Genomic DNA, 21990 nt, shown 5'->3' with positions numbered 1-21990 from the left:
CCTAACTTTTCACTTTGTTTTGTTTTTTCTGACCTGTTTTTTTAAGCTGAGAATTTTAGGTAATTTGATCTATCTGAAAAGATTTTACATATATTGTTCTGGCTGAAGTGTTTTCTACCCAAAAAGAGTTTGTTCTAATTGGTATGTAACAACTCTCCAAATTCAAGTTACAAAGATAATACTAATTCAAATGCAAGTAAGTTTTATCCCTAGTGTTGTCTAAGTTTGAAGTCCATGTCATCACGTTACAAAGTAACCAGAAAATGAAACGTGGTGAAGAGGCTTTAATGTTGTAGCATATGGAAGAACAATTATAGAATGAGTAACATGGTAAAGAATGAAACCGTGATAAGGTATAAAAAATAGATTTTATAAAAAGTTTGTTCTTTTAATCCCTCTTGCCAACAGAAATGGCCGTTCATCCTTGAGACGGTTGGGGGATGGTTTGGTCGTCCTTAGCCGTCCGGGGGACGATCAATGGTCTCCAACCACATCGTTGACTGTTTCCGACTTTCTGGGACGGTTTCCGGAAATTTTGTTTGATCGGGGATGGCTTGGAAATGTTTCCAGCCGTCCCCTCGTACTCTAAACTGTTTTTGTTTCCGAAATGTGTGCCTTTAGTGTGGAAACACATTTCCGGGTAACACTGGTAAGTCTATTTTTACTATCACTGTGGCTCAGTTTGCCCTAATTTGATGTTTGGAAGAACTTACTATTTTTACTAAGTCTATTTTTGGAAAGTATATCTCTGGCAACTAGCAGGACACTAATGGAAAAGAATTCTTGAATATCTAGTTCTAAATTCAGAAAAGTTGAAAAGTAGGGAAATGATCAAAATTTAGGCTGTCTGGAATTCTTTCCTGAAATGGCAAAGGCATGAAAAGTCTATTCTTGGGCATGAAGGAATTCATCCTTCACTTAAAATTCCTCCACTACCTCAAAATTGCACTCAAGGACAAGAGGAGAGTGCATTTCCTTGGTCAAGGAGGATTTTTCCTCCCTATCAAAATTCCTCCTCCACCTCAAATTTGCGCCCAAGGAAGGGAGCACATTTCTCTAGTAGTGAAGGATTTTTCAAAAATGCCAAAATTTCTCCTTATGTGCCAAAATGCGGCCAAGTATGTAGAATTCCAAGAAAGTGAAAAATTGACTAAGTATAAAAAATCCTCTTCATGCGGACTCCAAACTGGACAAAATTCCTTGGAAAGTGAAAAAGTGGTCAAGTGTCAAAAATTCCTCCCTTCAAGACAGAATACGCCCAAGCATCCATAGAACATGAAATGGTAGAGTTTCACAAGGAAAGGAATTTTCCTCCTCTAGGATTGATATGCGCTCAAGAAATCCTTTAGGTCCTCCCAAATGCGTCCAACTTCATGATGGCAAGGATGGATAAAATTTGATTAAGTATGGAGAAATTCCTTCTCCAAGCTCCAAATGCACCCATCTGCAAAATGTTAGAAAATTATAAAACATCAAGAATTCATCTATCCAATCCAAAGACAACATCAGGATGTCAAGAGGCACAAAGGTCCAAGATGACCAAATCCAATTTATGACATCCAAGTTCAAGAAGAAATCCAATCTCAGGAATTTCATGGAGGAGGAATTCCTGTTCCAGAGAATGCCAGTTGAAAGAGCTCAAGATTCAAGCAAGTACATATGAGAAGAATTTACAACTATCTTGAATTTCCTTTGGAAGTGCAAGATCCTAGTTAGGAAAGAGCAAGGAGGAAGAATTCCAGTTCCAGACGTTCAAGGAAGACATTCAAAGTTCTTGAGATCTAGCTCAAGTATTAAGGACTTCAAGAATGACAGAATCATCGACAAGGAAAGATATTCCAAGAAGGTGAATTCCCAAGCAAGTACATGGAAGGAAGAAAATGATCAAGGAAAGATAATTTTAGCTAATCAAAGTTAGAACCTTGATCACAAAATGATGCAAAATGGAATATTCCTTGTGATGAGTCACCGGGTCCACATGGCGTCTAACATGCTGAGGTGGCACCCTGTCACCTTATTCGGTCAATCAAATGGCTCCCAACTACCATGACTAGATTCATTGCATTTGCTGCCAAGGAAAGGGATAGAGGGCACCCTATTTTGGGCAATGGGCTATTAAATGCACAATGGAGTGGTGGGCTATTTAAGGCATAGTAGGCGCCTCATTTGAAGTGATGGCCCATTAAATACATAATGGGCATAATGCCTTATTAATTGACAAGCCCACTAGTTGGCGCCACATAGGTCATTTTTTGGTCAAACCCTAATTATGGTTTGCATGGTGTAATCTTGGCCCTTGATTTCAAATCAATCTTGGTTGTTCATTTGTGGGAGGAGCTCTGTGAAAGGCCTTGCCTTCTCATTTGCAATACATTAGATAGTTAGCTCATTAGAAGCAAAGAGCTCTTGCTTCTTAGAGAGAATTGGAATAGGAGAAGGAGAAGACATTATTGTAAGACTTGGAGAAATAAAATTTGATTTTATTGAAGATATGGTGGATTCATGTTTATTTCAATCTGTTGCATGGTGTTCTTCCAATTTCTCAATTGTTAGATAAAGTGCTTTGGTTTCAATGGAGAATGTAATGGTGTTTGATGAATTTCCATGGTTCATACTTTTTGCTTCTTGTTGATTATAAGTTGCAGTGTAAAGTTAGCTCGAGCCACTAAATTTGTGCTAAGTTTGATTGTGGATAGTCATTTGGGTTGCGCCATTTTAGGTATTCAAATGCACTTTCTCTATGTGAAAATCCTTCAGCATCCCTGGAAGATTGCACTAGTTCTTGTGGAGTTGTAGTTGATCTTGGTTAAGCAGAACTTGCTTTATTTGGAATTTGTCCATTGGAGCACTATCCATTGGTATCATTGTCCTTAGGAGTAGATTTAGATCCTTTTAACCCATTCCCCTTTAATTTCAGTTGTGTCCGTTCGAAGAAGAAGCATCACGAGATTTCAATATCTGATGAAGAAGTTCTAGCCAAAATCGCAGAAGAAGTGAAGAACGATTCAAACCTAAGTCCCTTTGCGTTACCAGCATATCACATCAAGCTAAACGAGCTCATATCCAACATAAACTGGCATGTTCGTGGTAGGAACCTTGGAATCACTATATGATCTTTTGTAATCTTAGCATACACGGGATTATTCTCAAGAGAGGATAGAGTGTCCTTTGGAAACTTTATTCTATGTTGGTGTGGTCACAAAACACCCATCAACAGTACCCTTAAAACTTTGTAAACATTATTTCTTCGTGAGGCTGGATTAGGATAGTAGATCCTAGCATCATTTCTCACTGTGTTTTTCAGACATTCTGGGTTTTCCACATATTTCATGTGTTGAGTTTTCTATGCGTGATTGCTTTCTTATCAATTCTGTTTTAATGCTTATCGGTTTATCAAAGTTATTTTAATTGATTAAGGATAAAAAATTTAGATCTGCTACTAATTCACTCCCCTCCTCTTAGTAGAAGAAATGTGTTCTACAGAAGAGTCCTTTAATATAATGCCTTATCTGGTTTACACATTGGTTCAAGCAAGAGTTTTCACGGGGCTAAATATGGGAATGTGCTAATTTTATATGTAGTATCCATAGTTGGAATATATGAAAGGTATGGAGTACTTGAAAAGGGTCAATGATGTTTTCTTGATGTTGATGGTTAGAGACTTGGAAAAAATGAGAAGCATGTTTGCATCTTGGAGCAATAGTCATTTTAGAATGGGCTGATTGGTTTATCCAACTTCTTTAGGGAGGTCTTCTATTTGCTTCAGCACTATTTGGTCTCCCATTGCTAGCTCGTGGATCATGTGGGTCATTCAGTTTGTTTTTCTCAAAAGTTACGTTAAGTAGTAAATGAGCAAAACAAAAGATTTTGAGAATAGTTAGCTCAACAATCCCACATCATAGAGCTTGAAAAGGCCAAGGTCATGGAGAAAGAAAAGGAATTGATTGTGAAGGATCAGCAACTAATGGAAAAGGACAAGGATAAGAAGGTTGTTGAGTTGCAGCTTGAAAATGAGAAGACCAAGTGTCAATTGTTATAGCCAATACAGTTGGTGAAAACTAATGAGAATGGGAACTTCTGGCAGCCCATTACTTGAAACTTCACATAGAAGTATATTGCTTGTGGTAGAACATCTCCTCACGGTCCACTCCATGTTCATCAATTTACACATGTCTAGGGATGTCTTTTCAACCGTCCCCTCAATGATGTATAGTTTTGTTCTTTTTAGTCTTCCAGTTTTGTTCTCTAATTGTCTAGAAGATGACTCCTTTTTTTGGGGGGGCTGATTTAATTAGAGAAATATTCCTATTAGTTTTATTTTACTTCTTTGGTAGTTGGCATGATTAGTTTCTCATATGTAAGCAGTTGCTCTTGGCAGTTGCCAATGATTGGAAGTTCTCAGCAACTGTCAACTACTTTATAGACTCCTATTGTACTTGAGAAAGGGGACCGCATGTTATGAGCATTCTCTGAACTGATATTATAAGTGCATATGAATAAAAATACTCTGTGATATCATTATGCAATTACAGGTACGAGTTTTTTATATTTATTGGTATTCATATATCTTGTTTACTTAGTTACATTGAAATAAATTTGAATTAGGCAGTAAACAACTTTCACTTATATCAAGGTCTGCAATTTTGACTCATACCCAAACAAGTTTCCCTCATATCCTAGTGATTAGGTGATATCAATGGAGTATTCTTAGAAATTAATAGTGTTTCGTTGTATATGCGGGAACAAACATAAGATAGGGGTAAGTTTTACCATACAAAGTGGCCATACAAGTGTGCTAGTGTTGAGGATGGTAAAAGTATGTCAGCAATCCTTCTAATTTTAATCTTAAGTTTCACCATTAAAGTAGATGTTATGTTTAAAAGGGAATTATGGGAAAGAATCTTGGATTGAAATATGCTTATGTGATTGACATTGAGAACTTTTTGGTGTATTTTGTTGATGGTTTTCAAGGCTTAGAGAAGGGAATATAGTTGCATGACCTTGGAGCAACTGAGATCCTTTACTTCAGAGTCCATACCTTGAGATGTAGTAGATTGAAGAGAAGACATCTCTTATCTCCTTTTTTTCCAAGCAAAGTTAATTGGTTTTTTAGACAGTATTTTTAGGGTTTGGATGAACAAGATAGTGATGGATAGAATGAAGGGATTTTTGAAAAGGAAGTTGTTAGAGCCTATTGCAGCAACACTGAAAGGGAAAGGTCGTAGCCTTCAAAACAAAATCAGAGTGTTCTTGAGAGAGGGTAGCCACTAGTGCCCAAGTGTCAACCATTGTTGATGGATGTGCTATAGGGGGTGATGTCGATGATGAAGAAGAAAGAAGGAAGAAGTTAAAGGCTTCTCATGAAGGTAATGAGACTTTGAAGATCAACAAGCTAAAACTAATCTTAAAGTGAGCGAAGTCACCTCCACATATTCAGCTTGGTTTTGCTTTCCTCATCCATCTTCTCATTATTCTATTCCATCATTTGTATCTGTTCAACTAGAAGCTATTCTTCACCTTTTGTATCTCTCTACCATGACATTCTTGTATTTCTAGATCTTCATCTCTTCCACTTTTTTAGCTTGTGGAAGAGATATCTCCCATGGACAATCTTTTTGAGAGATTGGTTGAAGGTGGTTTGAAGTAGGTACAAGCATTTTGGTGAGAAAAAAGGAGAGTCGTTATTGCAAAACCTCTCAATTTAGGCATTGTTTTTGCCATGATATAGAAAGAAGAAATCAAGAAGTAAAAAAATGCCCAAGGTTTAGAAAGGGCAAAGAGACAAATTGTTCCACTAGATGACAAGGGTATTCAATAAATGTTGGTTTAGATTTCTAGATCACTTGGACTGATTTAGTGTTAATAAATAGTTAAGGCAATATGGATATGTTGTGATTTGCAACAAATAGTGCTAAGGTAGTGAGAGAAAAAGATCGAAAAAGAAAGCAGCCTTGAAGGCTGAGAATAGGCAATCGAGAGTGTATATTTGCACATTTGATTATTCCTTTGGACAAGTCTAGCATAGCGTACCTCAAAGAATTGAGGAAGGAATCAAAGGAGATAGTTGGATGAACTAGTTTCATGTGGAAGAGAATTTTAACTAGATTGCATAGTTTTGTGATAGAGGTCTAAGGTAATGAGTTGTTTGATTTTTTTTTTAAGGAAATTAGAGGAGCAATGTGTAAGGTGGTGGACATGGAATGTGTGATGACAGTAGAAATTTCTTCTTCTAGAATTATCATTACTCATTAGAGCCCATTGAATTCTTGGGCATGGATGAATTAATTAGATTGAGATTCATTTATGATCATGACGATTATCATGATTTCGAATGGTTGTCAGCTTTTTAGTATATTTTGGAGATTGAGGCACTTTCTTTAAAGTCAAAGAAAATATTGGGAATTCGTAGGTCGTGAAACATTGGATCATTTCTTTTAGTGCATTTGTTTATGGTGCATTCATGGATGAAAATTTGGAGTAAGTTAGAGCTGGTTTTGATCAGCTAGTGTGAGTATGCTTGAGAGGTTCTTTTGGTGCAAACAGTAAGAGTTGATGAAGATTGCAGTGAAGTTGTTGGCATAGGAGAATGAAATGACAAAAATTAGGTTGTTGGTTGAGAAGAGAAAGAATTTTGCTTGTCGTCACATTAGCAAGGAGAAAATAATTTCGAAACCTCGAGTTGCCATTCCCAGGGAATTTGTTGAGGAAGTCTGCTTGGCTATTGAGAAAGACAACAATACACTTGCACTGATTTACCCAAGTTCTTTACATTCTTTGGATGCTAAGAATATTTGGTGTTGGAGTAATTTTAGGACAATTGTCTAATTATTTATTAATTAGGTCCTTTAATTGCTTTTTTTGCTTAAGCTAAACTTAGGTACTTTAATTAGATCTAGGTGTTATGCTTTTTTAGTTTGAGCTCACTTAGATGCACTTCTAGTTAGCTATTTTAGTTTGTAATTGAGCTTAATTTATCTCCTACTTTGCATTGCTTTAGTTCTTCTAATTTTAGGATCAGGGCATCCCTTGCTTTCTATAAAGAAAGTCATTCATTCATTGTAATTGTACCTCCAATATTGCACCTTCAATATTGAATCTTTTGTTCTTTTGTGCATTATATAGAATTCTTTGGTTGTTATAGAGCATACAATCTTTGTTTGATCTCTTTTGTGTGATACGTATTTTTCTTGCAAATGATTCTTGGCTCCTGTGGTTGATGATCAACTTCTACAAGGTATCAGAGCTTCAGATCTGTCAAGTTCCTATCTGCATGCGTGAGGGATCCAACCTCAGGTGAATTTTATGTGCATGCTGGGTTCAAACGGAGGTCACCATTGCATCCACAACATCAAAAAACCCCAAGATTGTTTGTTGTTTCATCAAAATCTAAGCAGTTGAAAAATTGGGTCAATTTAGCTGAGAGCACACAAATTGAGGCAAAATATGAGGGTATCTGAAAAATCTGGGCACTTTGGCACAAAACAAAGGTCACCATCGTGCTTAGAAGGCCCAAAAACCCCTAAATTGCCTATCAAATTGTTAAAATCAGAGGTCGAAATTTTTTTTAATGATTTTTTATCGGCATGTTTTACGAGGCACGAAAATCCGTACGTCTGTAACATTTGCATGTGCTTCAGTACCGGCGTCAGAAATTTTTTCCAAAAAAAAAATCATGATCTGGTAAAAAAAATTTCCATGCATAAATATTTTTGTTAAAAATTTTTGGGGGTGCAATTTTGTTTTTGATAGGTAATTCTAGGGGTACAATTTTTAAAAGGGAGGTTAAAAAGTTTTCCAATCTTTTAAAAAAAATCAAAAGAGAAGGATACGTACTTTCTGCAGAAAAAGTACTGTTTGCTGATGTCATTAGACAGTACTTATTTCGGCGGTCCCACTAAATTTGGGCTCCTCTAAATTTACTGAATTTTCTCTATTTTTAACTCTCCAAGCTTATAAAAGTAGTAGTTGGTATTTTGCCCATAACTTTGTCATGCGGAGTCAAAATTGAGCAAACGAGATATCCTCGAAAAGCTGGTTCCATCACCGATCATAATTTATAGGTGGTTTGATTAGATTCTGCACCAATTTTCTGTACCAGACCTCCAAAATCAAGCTTTAATTTTGCGCTTCCGGGGCCATATCTTGCACATCTAGACTCTGTTTTTCGACTAACATATATCGTCAGAAAGCTCTTAAGAGTCCTCCATCCATGTATTAGGTCTATTTTTCCATATTGTGCTCCAGGTACATTTTATTGAGATTTTTGTGTTTTCACTATATGCTCAATTACTTGGATATTTTGGCACTTTGGATGGATTTGTTTGTTGGAAAGGGTTGTATTTGATGTGCTTTCCACGTGTTGAGATTATTGGGGTCTGATAATTTCATTTGAGGAGGTATTATGGGTTTTTCTATTCATCCTTCCGTTGTCTGCCTGGCTAAGGGCAATTATGAGTCTTGGCAACATGGCATCCTGACACATCTCAAGTGGCTAGATATGTTGCCTCATTTGTATGGACTCATACCTGAACTAGCAACTTCAGGAGATAAATCAGCTTGGGGTAATCTCATAGACCGTGTTGTAGGTGTGATTTGTTCTAGTGTTGATTATGACACTATGTGTGCTGTATCGGACCTTGAGTGTTCTCGCGCACTTTGGACTCACCTTTGGGAGATCTTTGGAGACCCTTATATCTCTCCATTTCCAAGGGATCCTGCAGTAGATTGTCTTCTTCCCCTTGCACATGCAATTATCATGCCCTATGATGATGATACTATAGAGGATGTAATGTCCCCATTTTTAGCGCTACGCTTTCCAGTGACACTATTAGCCTATCCTTGGATGCCCGTAGGCCAGTCAAATGCAAGAATAGGGTTTCCAACATTTGTGGAGGTCTGCGTGAGCTGTTTGATGATTGACTAGTTGGAATTCTACAATTCAAGCTGTGGATTCCTTCTGGGTTTTCCGAGAGCTTCGCAAAGGTATGACATGCATTCACTTCCGGGAAGTTTTCATAACTTAGTATTTTTAGTAAGTTGGTGACAATAGTCAAGGTTTCTGGGTTTTTCTAGGTTTTCTGAGCTCATGCTCAAGGTTCGAAGAACAATCTTTTTGGAGTTGTTTTCAGAACTTACTATTTTTAGTAAGTGTCATTTTAGGCAGTGCTATTTTTAGCAGTTCAGTGCAGAGCTCCAACCCAGTGCAGCTTGACAGTTTCGACACTTCAGTTTCCGACTCATTTGGTTCTGATCAGTCTTTGATTTTAAGATGATTTATTTAAATATTAATACTCCATTCTAAGGTTAATATTTAAATTATTTGATGGTCGACTTAGGAAAGGGGAAAGCATATTTTATTCAGAAGATTTTATTAATTCTCCTAAGTCAGGCGCCAAGGTTGGACGATTTATTTAAAGGGGAGTGCTTAAGTTATATTGATATCTAAGTCATTTCCTTAATTATATGTGGGCGATTTTTGGTTGAGGAAAATATTTTATAAGTGAATTATTGTTAAGACAAGATGGACGCATTAGGAGGAAAAATAAGACAATTTTATGATATAATTCACTTTATTCTTTAAATGCCATAATGCATTTTATCAATGTATTTTTTATAAAGTGTATTTGCCACCAAGTAATGGGCGATTTTGGAGAAATGAAATGAAATGCAAATTAAGGAAATTGGAATGTGGTTGTTTAATCCCATATTGGAGGGAAAAGAAGCTCGACTTGAGGAAAAAGTCATAAATAAGAACATTGGGCTCTCATTTTGGTATCCATTATTGTTATGATAACAAAGTGCTATTGAAGTGCTGTCAGGGTTTGACTTCGAGGGATGCATACCTCATAGTTCCTCAGTTTCGTACTTGAGAGATAGTGCCTAGCTGAACCTGTGACTGTTCCTCATCCAAAGGAGCAGATTGAGCTCAACAAAGATGAAGATTTGTGGTGTTATGATTTCTAGAGTGCTTTAGTGAGTTTTCAGATTGCTGATTTAGTGTGACTGAAGTGTATTTTCGCTCGTAGCTCCCTGTGAGTGTCTATTCATTCTGGGTATTTGCTTATTCATCTTCTCTGCCTTGGTCGATTCTTCCTGTAAGTTTGCATTGGTTTTCGTGGTGTATTGAATTTTATTCTGCAAATCGAACTTATGCTTTGGTACGCCCTATGCTGGAGGTGCTTTGGGTTGTGTGTCTTGGGTTTGGGGCATTGTTAGTTGCTGTTTATCCATTCTATCCTTATTGCCTTCTTTGTATCTTTCATTTGCATCTAGTTTGGGGGTTTTCTGTTGAGTATAGAGAAAGATATGAGTGATTTGATGGTTTTTTAGCTTGCTGGTCTGCGACTTGCCCTGTGTGTGGATGGTTTTTTCAGAATTCTAAGTTGTTAGTTTGGAGTGTAATTTGGGTGAGTGTGATTGGCTGGGTTGCTAGAGTTGTTTGGAGTGTTTGATGCAGCTGTAAGTCCTTAATCAGCACTTGGTTTCCACTTCTCTATTCAATGTAATGCTGGTTAGCAGTACTAACAACAATTTCTTGGTTTTTAGCTATCCCACTATCCAAGTGGAAGAGGTTGGCTTGGTCACCTACTTAGATTAACATCATTACTTAAATTCTGAATTTTGTGATGAACATTGTAGTGCTGATTAGTAGTACTATCAGCTCTTTATTATTGTAATTGCTCATCTTGTTCCCACTGCATAAGTGGAAGAGGGTGGCTTGCCGCCTATATTTTGGATATTGTAATACTGTCCTCCCGCTGCATAAGCGGTCGAGTTGATTTGAATTTCATTTCTAGTCCTCTCGTTGAACAAGTGGTTGAGTGATTGCATTCTTCAGTTCTTTAGCTTGTCCTTGGCTGGTTTACCGCCAAGTGATTGCATTGTTTTCATTATCACGTTGTATAGGCAGAAGGGGCTGGCTTGCCACCCGAAGATTGTAATCATTTTCAGTTATTGTCATCTAACGATCCCCTCGACACTGTATGCTCTCACCCTCCCAAATTGGGCTCTCGGTGATCAGAAAGTGGAGGGTTACTTTCAGCAGCATTTGGTTTTCATTTCCTAACCATAACAAGTGTTGTGTTGAATGTAATTTTGTGACAAAATAAAAATAAAATTGTGGGGATATTACAGAGGAGCTTTAGTATATCAGAGGTCTTGCATGTTCCAATGGATCAAAGGCCTATCTTCATGTCCTACTCCTCACATTGAGATCTCATCTCAATCATCTTCATCTTCTGTTGTTCTTGATCAGATTGGCATTGGCTCATGCATAGCCCCCATTGATTCAGTACAACAAGATATTGTTCTTCCAAACACAGCTAGTTGGGATTCATATCTAGCAGACATATCATCCTTGTTTGTGGAGTCTCATATTGCAGATCTAGAGAACTATTTTGAGGACATTCATCTCCTCTTTGTTGATAGCCACATTAGTGTTGTCAACTCTTCTTTGTCGCCCATGGAGCTTGTTCTTCATTAGTTTTTGCAAAGTCCTGATTTGTCACCTCCTATATTTATTAGGCATGTACTTGATTTGGTTGTGGCATCCTCATCATTCAAGGACATAGCAACGTTTGAGCAGTTTCCAAAGGCACATACAGTTTGGATATTGATTCCTACGTCTTCCAATTTATGGGAGTGGCTTCACTTATCTCCAATAGATTGGTTTCTTCCGAAGGGGAGACATGTTGTTTGTAGGCAGTGGATCATGTTCTTTCTTCAGGCATTCATCACTACCACAGGAGCTACTTCTACATTGGGAGAATTCTTATCCTCATTTTCACTCTTATGGGGGGATATTTATTGTACTTTTGTGATCGATTTTGTACTTGGGGGCCACTTGGAGTCCTTCATCTTATTCACATGTAGTACTCTTTTTATTACATATCTCGCTTTTGGAGGGGTTTATTCCCATGTGCTTTTTCTCATTTTCTCTGTTTAGAGAGATCTCATTGGTGTGAGTTGCATTGCTTTGCATTGATTTGTAAATGAGTACCTAATCAGGCCTTAGTTGTTGGGACTCATTCATGCATGCATTTTGCATTCATAATTAGCTCTTTAGCTTCTCCCTAAGGTTATCTTAAGGGGGGGTGTTGGAGTAATTTTAGGACAATTATCTAATTATGTATTAATTAGGTACTTTAATTGCTTTTTCATTTAAGCTTAAACTTAGGTGCTTTATTTAGATCTAGGTGTTATGCTTTTTTAGTTTGAGCTCACTTAGAGGCACTTCCAGTTAGCTTTTTTAGTTTGTAGTTGAGCTTAATTTAGCTCCTACTTTGCATTGCTGTAGTTCTTCTAATTTTAAAATTAGGGCATCTCTTGCTTTCTACAAAGCAATTCATTCTTTTATTGTAATTGTACCTCCAATATTGAATCTTTTGTTCTTTTGTGCATTATACAGAATTCTTTGGTTGTTATAGAGCATACAATCTTTGCTTGATCTCTTTTGTGTGATAGGTATTTTTCTTGCAGATGATTCTTGGCTCCTGTGATTGATTATCAACTTCTACATTTGGGATTAGCCTTTTCTTGTTGATTTTATTTTTGGGTGAATGAGAAGAGCCTATTTTAGGCTGCTTTATTTTATTCTTTGTTTAGATTAGTTTTGTTTTAAATTATCTTTTTCCTACTTTTAAAAGCTTTTAGGGATTGTTTTTTAAAACATTGATTCTTGAGGATAAATAATAATTATTTTCAAATCCCTAAAATCTCTATGCTTTGTAACCTATAAATAAGTGCCTTGGGCGCATGATAGTCTTAATGATAGCTAAATTGATGCTTATGTTGTAAACATTGTCATTCAAGCATTCATTTTAAGTTTTACGTGTGTAGCATGTTAGATTTTATTAAGTGAATTAAAAGCAAAGAATAGTTTTGAGTTTTGTATCAACATTGCAATTTGTCTTAATGGTCATTTAGTGTGCTTTGGAGCAATTCATTTTCCTAAAATCTTTCGTTGTGGATGTGTGTGAGAAGTCACCTATTTACTATTTCTTGTATATGTAGATCTTCTGGTTTCTATTTTCAGCTGGTAAGAAAGCATTCATTGTTTTGGATTGTCTTCTTGTTTCATCTAGCTGCAAGTGTTTTAAATATTAAAAACCTTGTTTGTGGAATAGGAACTTTTCAAGTCTTGTGCACACTTCCCGAGATACAAAAGACAGTATAGAATTTTATTTCAGTTATTTATTTCATGCAAGCCCCCTTTGGAAAATTGTAGTGTTGATAATTTCACGTGTTGTTCATAACTTAGTTTTAGAGTTATTTTATTTTTCTAGGGAGGGGAATAATCACATGTTCAAAACTTAGTTTTAGAGTTATTTTAATTTTCTAGGGAGCTTTCCCTCCAGATCTGAGAGAGGTTTATCCTCATAGACTATTCCTTTTTTGTTGTCTCGTGGGAGACAAATTAAAATGCTAAGATCAAAGGTGTTAGCAAACCATAAATAATTAGGAAGGTGATGAATTTAGTCAAAAACCCTGTGGTACTTGCTTGCACAAGTTTCGTTCCCTTCATGTGATCTCTCATTAAGATAAGTATCCAAGGGTGATGGTAGATGTACTTGGTGATGTTACTTGCATCTTCCACCATGGATTTCACACAATAAAGTTTGCCTATGCCCTCCAATAGAAGATCAAGGCAATTAGCAGCACAAGAGCACCAAAAATATGCTGGTTGCCTCTACTCAAGCAGTCTTCTTGCCACCACATATGCTATTGCAGTATCCATCACAACTTGGACCACTTTTTTTACCAACCTCTAAGACAACCTTCTCCAACATTCAACTCAGATTCTTAGCATTCTTTACTTTGTTAGAGGCATTGATGGACTTCTAGTTGACCATTTGAAGCCACTGGAAAGTTGATGAGTGTGCAATTCCTTATATATGTCTACCCATTTGATAATATTGTGCATCTATTCTTGTGCCAATATTTTGTTTGGTCTTCCACAATTGTATTTGTATTTGGCATTTATTTCTATATAAATGACCCACTTAAGTCATGTGGACTAGGAGACTTGAAACCTTTCCTTGCAATGGTCAAGGCTGTGACCAAATACTCCCAATATGGGCTTCTTGCCATGTTGAATGGAAGGTGATTGTAGTACCAAAATTAGCAAAAACCTTGCTTGCTTTGTTATGTTTCTATTTGTTCTAACTTGTACCTTGGAATAAAAAATCTTTGTGACTGCATTCACTAGAGCTTGATGAAGTGGATGCGCTGCAAATTTTGTGGACCATGAGAGGCAATTTCTATATTTGTTTCTACCTTTGATTCCTACATCATGTTGGGGATTCATCATTGATGCAATTGCAGCAACTGCCACTATCTTCTCCATTTATTTTTTCACTTTGTCAAAGCAAGGGCCATATTCATCTCACATACCTCTAGCAGAGCATTTGTACATAATTTGACATTGCAGCTAACAATCCATGCAATGTGGTATTTAAGGGAATTGATGCCTTAATTCATTTTCAATCAACAATAATTGCAAATGACTGATTCCATGGTTGGTATTGGCACGCCATGCTTCCATGTGGCATCCTTCTTCCAATGCTTCGACTTCCACTTCCTAATGCCATTGGATACACGTTGCAAACTTTAACATTAAAAAAAGAAAAACAGCAAATTTAATTGCTGCAAACCCTTGGAATTTTTATTTTTCCAGAAATGTAGAACCTTAGCTATCCTAGATTGTTTCAAATGCATGTAAAACATAAATGTACATTGGAAAATTTTAGAAATGTAAAACAAAATTAAGAAAACTTAAAAAAAAAGGATAAGTAAAATCTATCAAAAATCTCACTTCCACAATCGCCAAAAATCACCACAAAAAATTTCAAAGGCAAATCATTGCTGTGTAATTGAGAACTGAGTATGCAGAGAGCTTAAAAAAGGAGCAAAACCCACTATTTACCAGAGGGTTAGGTGAGTTTTTCATCCACTATGGTAATGCTCCATTTTTACCACTCAGTGACACCTGCTGAACTCGTTATCAGCTCTATTTTATGTAACTAGACATGGTGATTTATTTAGGTTTATCATTCTAGTGTTCAAATCTATGTTAATGTTATTGAAAAATTTCTTTTAGAGTTCATTTTTATGATGAATTATTAATGTCCATAGAGATCACCGGCAGTGTTGATTTTTGAATATGTTGAGTAAGCATGATTGTTTTTGATATTTCTGAAGACGTTCTGGGTAATACTGCTTTGTAATATCTTGTTTATTCCTGTATACCTTTTTCTTTCTTGCTAAGTCCTCTAAGTGGAGAATATATTTTTCCATCATTTTCTACCAGATGAAGCTTCAGCTGAGGAGGAAGCTAGGAGGGCAAAAGAGAATCAAAGTCAAGCTTATGCAGGGGCAGATGTTGTGGTTAAGCTTGGTGGGTGGGATACAGATGCAGCTAGGCCTGCAGCCGAAGGTTGCTTGAGAGCATTGAAATATCTTATTGAATCTGACAAGGAACTCCCAGGTAAAGAAAAAATTGTCATTCCTTGAAGTTCTGTGTCAGTTGTCAATTAAAAAGTTGTCTTATTTTTGATGTTGCCTTTGTCAAATAAAATTACACAAAGCATTGCATGACACATTATGCCTGTAAATGAATTCCTATTTTTTTTGACTTTGTGGTAGGAAAGAAGAGTCTTTATGTTCGAATGGGATGCCGTGGTGACTGGCCTAACATCATGCCTCCAGGCCAAAATGTTTTGCATGAAAAGGATGTTCAAGCAGCTATGTCTACAACATCTTAGTAGTACAAGTGAAGATGCTTTTAATATCTGTAATCACTTACATACAAATTTTTCTTTGCTTTGATTATAGAATGCTTTGGATACAGAATTAAATGTCTTGTACACAACATTTTTTTCTTATCTGCTTTTCATCAACTTAAAAGCTTTTGACACAATTGTTAAGGTTTATTATAGCTCTATAAAATTGTAGAAAATATAGTTGTCTTTATTGGTTTGTGTCGACTTTCGAGGCTCAAAATTGGTTTTGTACTCCAATCAATGATCAATAATTAATTATGTATACAAGATGCCATGTAAGGCACTAATAACAATCAGACCAAATAAATGTTTATTTTAACTGTATACTTTAAAGAGCCAGACTAACTTATGTTGGTAAGTTGGCATTGTAAATTGTAGTGCTTAAAATTATTCAAAGCATGTTATGTATGGTAATGATCTGCTTTGTTTTAGTCCTAAATGTGGTGACAGATATAGTCAGAAGAATCGAAGACTTACTTTAGACTGCCTATGTTTTGCTTTCATAAGCAATTTAACAGGACAAGAAAAATCTGTCTCAGGCAGGGATGTCCATCATAAACAAGTTTGCTGCATCACATACTTTGACATGACGGAACTCCTATGCATGTGTATTCCACAACCTCCATTCAGTATCAATCCAGAGTTCCATCAATTCTTTAACTGAAATGCTTCCACTCTTGATAACCTAAATACTTCTGCATATAGAACATAACACTAAACTAGACATTGCCTTGGCAATATAGGATCTGTCTCATACAGTCAAAATGTAGACTTCAGATAGCCTATATCTGACCAGAAGAATGGCTATACCTTGGTGCCAAAATAGGTGACTCGTAGCAGTCACTATCATGTGAGTTGTTTTGAAGGATAATTAAAGAGTTCAATATTTTATCTTTTAGATTTACTGTACTTTTGACATCTGTCATACCTTTGTCAAGCTCTGAATTGATGATTTAAGGCTCCGTCAAGGGTGCTGTGAGCTTTAAACTTGGTCCCTTGCTGTAGGATTTTTGGTTATGGAGTGTATGAAGTTGAGCATTAGTTTTCTCTCGTTGTTCTTAACCAAATCATGCAATTATTACCAATGTAAGATTTAATAGGTCCAAACCCCAAAATACAGGTAGAAAGCACATGTCATCATTGCAGGCACAGATTTAGAAAAAGGTTTTTTTAGTGCTTTTACACATGTATTTTACATGCTGTACAGACCTATCACCTGCATTTATTCAATAAGGATGCACGCTCATCACTGAAGGAACATGTCCAACAAGCCTTTTGACAATTAGAAGGTGCAGTAGGTTTCTTGATTTGGGGCAGGGATAAAAACAATATTTATATGGCCTCCAAGGAGGACAGCATGTAATGTCCCCTTCTCAGTAGGAAGTAATCAGTGGTCCATTAGCCTATTTTGGAAACCCGTAGGCTGATTGGAATGAGGAATTAGGGTTTCCTATTTTCTAAGAGGATTCTTCGTAGTTTTCAGGGTTCATCTGATTGGAGTTTGGCAGAAATAATTGAGGATTCCTTTTGGGTTTTTCGAGAGCTTCATGGTGGTATAACATGCATTCTGTTTTGGAGTGATTTCTAAACTTATTATTTTTAGTAAGTTGGTGGTAGTTGACTGGATTTTGAGGTTTTTCGAGCTCTCTCACAGGGTTCGATGAGCATGTCTTTCGGAGATGTTTTCATGACCTACTATTTTTAGTAAGTGTCAGTTTAGGCAGTGCTATTTTTGGTAGTCTTGAGCAGAGCTCCAATCCAGTTCAGATTAGTGTTTTCTACACTTCAGTTCACATGGTTGATTTATAATTGCTAATTAAATATTAGTACTTTATTCTAAAGTTTGATATTTAATTATTTCACTGATTATTTTGGAGGAATGACTTAAGAAGGATAATATTATATTATTTATCCCAAGTCACATTGCTATTTCCCTAAGTTGATGGCGTAAAAAATTGTGTTATATGCCTTGTAATGTTAACATTATAACATGGGGATTTATTTTGGAAAAATACGCCTAAGGGAGATTGGAAGGGGACACCATACTTGGAGGGGGACATGAAATGAAATGAAGTGGATTTCAAATGAGTTTGGGTGCCATTTGTATTTGAATTTTAGATGGAGAAATCTATAAATACAAGGGATGGGCTCCTCATTTGATTATCTTGAAGAAATTATATCATTATGCTGCCGTAATGGTAAGTGAACTTGAGCTTTAGAGTTGTGGCTCCCTAGTTTTGTTAGTTTCGTACTTGAAATATAGTACCTAGCTAATTTCAATGTGTTGTTGGAGTTATTTATGAGTCTGCTTCTATTTTTTAGTGTGTGTTTCAGTATTGTTTCAGAGTGGAGTGTTTTTCAGTATTGCTAGTTTGGTGTGGTTGAAGCGAAGATTTGATCATATCTCCCTGCCTGTGCAATCGATCATTCAAGGTATTAGCTCGTTGGAAGCGTATTTGGAGGGCGATCATTCTTCTACTTCGACATTTCTGTTGGTGTGCTTTCTATTTTTGGTAGCAAATCATATTTCCCAACTAGGCCGTACCATTTCTTGTCTGCCTTGGGTTGCATGTTGGCTGTTGGTGGTATTCACAATGCAGGTTTGAGGTTCTGGTTGCATCGCCTTTGTCTTAGCTTTCATTTCTTCAATTTTTGTGTCATTCCAAGTTGTTTTGGGTGAGTTATGAGCATAATAGTGAATTTGGTAGTGGTTGTTTTCTGGGTGTTATGCAGACATCAAATTGTATTTTTAGTTTAGTGATCAGTGGTGTGTTATTTCTTTATGGGTGGGTTTGAGTTTGCTAGTTGTGTTAAGCTTGGAGGTATTCATCAGTATTGGACAGTATAATCTCTCTTTTCTATGCATTGCATCTCTTTATTGTAAGGCTGGATAGTAGTACTAACAACCATTTTTGAATTGTAAAGCAAATCCTTGCTGAAAAGTGGAAGAGGTTGGCTTGCCACCTACATTTGATCTTTATAATTATGTCCTCTCGCTGAATAAGCGGTCGAGTGATATTTTGTTTTTAATGGTCCTCCCGTTGCATAAGCGGTTGAGTTGAGCTTTGTTGTAAGTGTTCAGTCCTCTCGCTGAAATATTGCGGTAGAGTGATTTGTGCTTGAGTGTTCTTTGTTTACTTGTCTGGTTTACCGCCAAGTTTCTTTGTTTTACCCGCTGGAAAGTGGAAGGGGTTGGCTTGCTGCCCATTATTGTAATAAGTATTTTCAGAAGTTTGCATCTAACGATCCCCTGCCACCGTATGCTCTCACCTTCCCAGCTTGGGCTCTGGGTGATCAAAAAGTGTAGGGTTCCTTTCAGCTGGTTTAGTTTTCATATTCTAATCTCTAACCGATGTTGGTGTGATTGTAATCTTGTTAAAAATAAAAAAAATATTGTTGGGGATATTACAGTGGTATCAAAGCCACTCTTCCTGCTAGCCTGTGTGATAAGGGTTCTCCATGAGTGACAAAGATACTTGATACTACAACAAAGAGCAGAGAAGGCAGCAGTTTCAGCTACTATCAGTGCCAGTGGAAGAGATCTTTTCAGAGGTCTTGAGAAATAGAGAGAAAGAGGTTGATTCAGTTGATTCAATGACAGAGAAAACATCATATCAGAATGGTGCCAATGGGGCTGCGGAGAGAGTTGAGAAAAAGTTTAATACTATGATGGACATGATGTCCCAATTGTTGGCCACATTAAATTAGAATGTTGGTGGGGGTCGAAGTCAAAATCAAGACACCAATGGACACCATGCCAGTACATCTAACAATTTAGGAGGTAATGGGAATGGTAGCAACCATAGTAGTAACAATGGAGTATCAGTTGGTTCAGTGTCAAGACCCTTGCAACATGTTTTCCTTCCAAAGGAAGCTGTGAGATTTTGCCAAGATCAAGAGCTCAATGAAATGTACAAAATAGAGACACAATATAGGACAAGAATAAATTGTACTCTCATCAATAGAAAATGATCAATAATCAATTACATACAATATAGATGAGCTTGCTTATATAGGCAAGGTTAGGGATATGTGAACACACAAACATGACATGTGGCTCAATAAGAAACAAGGGTAGGTAGGAAATAGGTGTGGGTAGGTAGGAGAAATAATATAATAGTCCACATGAGGTGGATCACCCACCGAAGGTGGAATTATCACTCCATAATAAGTGGATATGATAAAATAGTAACAAGATCAACACCATAAAAGGTGGAATTTCTCCTACACACACTATCCCAATGTGGCACAAACACCCAAGTGTCTCATACCCAAATTACTATGAAATGCATTTCCTAAGTAAACTTAAGTAAGTGTAATAATATCCAAGATGAATAATTATTTACACCAACACCCCCCCTTAAGTGCAACTTAGGGGAATGCACTTAAGTCTACAATGCAGCTAAGCAATGCAAGATGGGTCCCGGCTACTAGGCCATGTTAGGTACCCATGTACAAATGCAAATGCATGCAAACCAATGCAATGAAAACTCTCACAAAGTGGAGAAAGAGAGAAAAACCCAATGGGAAAAAACCCTCCCCCAAAAGAGAGATGAAAAACTAGATACAAAGAACTCTCATAGAAGTATGTAAAGGACAAAACCCCATGTGAGGAAATAGTCCCCCCCATATGAGAGAAGAAGAGAAGCTAGGAAGCCCCCCTTCAATGTGGAATCTGCACCAATGATAGAAGCTCGATGTATGAAGAAACTGCTCCACGAACGTCGAACAACATTCCTTCCCTTAGGAAGAAACAAAACCAAAGGTGTATCCATGAAGTCTCCCCAATCATGAAGGGAAGATGTATGAAGAAAACTCATGATGAAAGGAATCTCTGAAAACTGCTCAAGTGTCCCCATGTCGATGCTGAAAGATACCCCCTCCAAAGGTGGTAAACTGTGCCACACTGCTGAAAAAGGTACTCCAAGATCTAGTGGAGATGGATGTAGAACATGTCCCAAAGACTCACATGTCTCCTCAAAACATAAAGAGACCTCCTCCAACTGCTGTACATAAGTATCCACAATCATGTCAACTTCGAAAGAATGATCATGTAGAGAATGAACAAGAGGGTGAGAGTGTGCCCTTGCAACAATCGAAGAAGGATCACCTTCATCAAAGAGAAGATGAATGTCATCAATGATGTCTCCCAAATCTGCAATGTAGGATTCCACAAATAAACCTGCAATATCTGTCAAGTAATCATCCCATGAATCTGAAGCTGGAAGACAATGAATATCCTGCTGCACTGAATCATATGAAGGCAAAACTGTCGCACTATCCGCATCATCAGGTGCAATAGGTGATGTGATATCAATATGAGGAGATGAAATACAAGGCTCAAGAATGGGGTCACATGTGAGAATCCCCATGTTCAAGTGCCCAAAGTTCTCAAAATCTGAACCATCACAAGAAGTGTGATCATAATGTGTAGAATCATCAAATGTGAAATCATCATCATCAACAAAATCTGAAAAGGAGTATAACCGAGATGCATGATCAACCACCCCAGTCGCAATGATAGCTCTAGTCTCCAAATCTCTAATGAAAACTGAGTCAGGTGTGAACTCCACAACTCTCTTAGTTGCGCCATGTGTGATTTGATAGATAGAAAGGAGATTGTTTGTCAAGTGGGGTACACACAACACATCATTGAAGGAGTTATCCCCAATGTCAATAGATCCTTTCCCAATCACATCCATGTATGTATGATTGCCCATCAAAATCTGTGGCATGGTGCAAGGCTCAAATGTAGAGAACATAGACTGTGAAGATGCCATATGATGAGAAGCCCCTGAATTTAGAAGCCATCTCTCTGAATTATGACTAATAGTAGCACATAGAGCTTTTCCTTTTCTTGTTCCAAAAGAGTGAGTCTTCCCACTTGTAGAAGCCATGAATGCTTGCCCTTTTCCTTTTGAATGTGAGGGAGTGGAAGTTGATGAATCATCCTTCTTGTAGACTCTAGGCAAATCAATGTTATGCTTTTTGATGATATGTGTGAGCTCATCAATCTTCTTAGAATGGCAACGATGCTCCTCATGACCAATCTTTTTACAATAAGCACAAGTAGGTCTCTCCCTCTTTGGTGAATTATCTCTCTTGGAAGAGGATGAATCTCCTTGTTGTGGAGAAGGAGAAGATGGTGCTTTTTCTTTAGGCTTTGATTGCCATTTCTTCTTGTTTGAGTTGTCCTTTCCTTGATTTCCTT

General features: G+C 37.1%; 1 protein-coding gene across 1 annotated transcript in view; it reads left to right on the top strand.

Annotated features, from left to right (window-relative positions):
* LOC131033959 (probable inactive shikimate kinase like 2, chloroplastic) overlaps window positions 1–15969 on the top strand; it is a 114576-nt gene extending 98607 nt beyond the window's left edge. The window contains exons 7-8 of the mRNA XM_057965284.2: window positions 15308–15484; window positions 15643–15969. Coding sequence (XP_057821267.1) covers window positions 15308–15484; window positions 15643–15761 — 296 coding nt within the window. The 3' untranslated portion in view covers window positions 15762–15969. The remainder of the gene's footprint in view (window positions 1–15307; window positions 15485–15642) is intronic.
* The last annotated feature ends 6021 nt before the right edge of the window (window positions 15970–21990 follow it).

The sequence above is a fragment of the Cryptomeria japonica genome, chromosome 2 (genome assembly GCF_030272615.1).
Source record: "Cryptomeria japonica chromosome 2, Sugi_1.0, whole genome shotgun sequence".
Taxonomy (NCBI): domain Eukaryota; kingdom Viridiplantae; phylum Streptophyta; class Pinopsida; order Cupressales; family Cupressaceae; genus Cryptomeria; species Cryptomeria japonica.
Note: the sequence above shows the minus strand (reverse complement) of the source record. Positions and strands in the feature narration are given on the sequence as shown.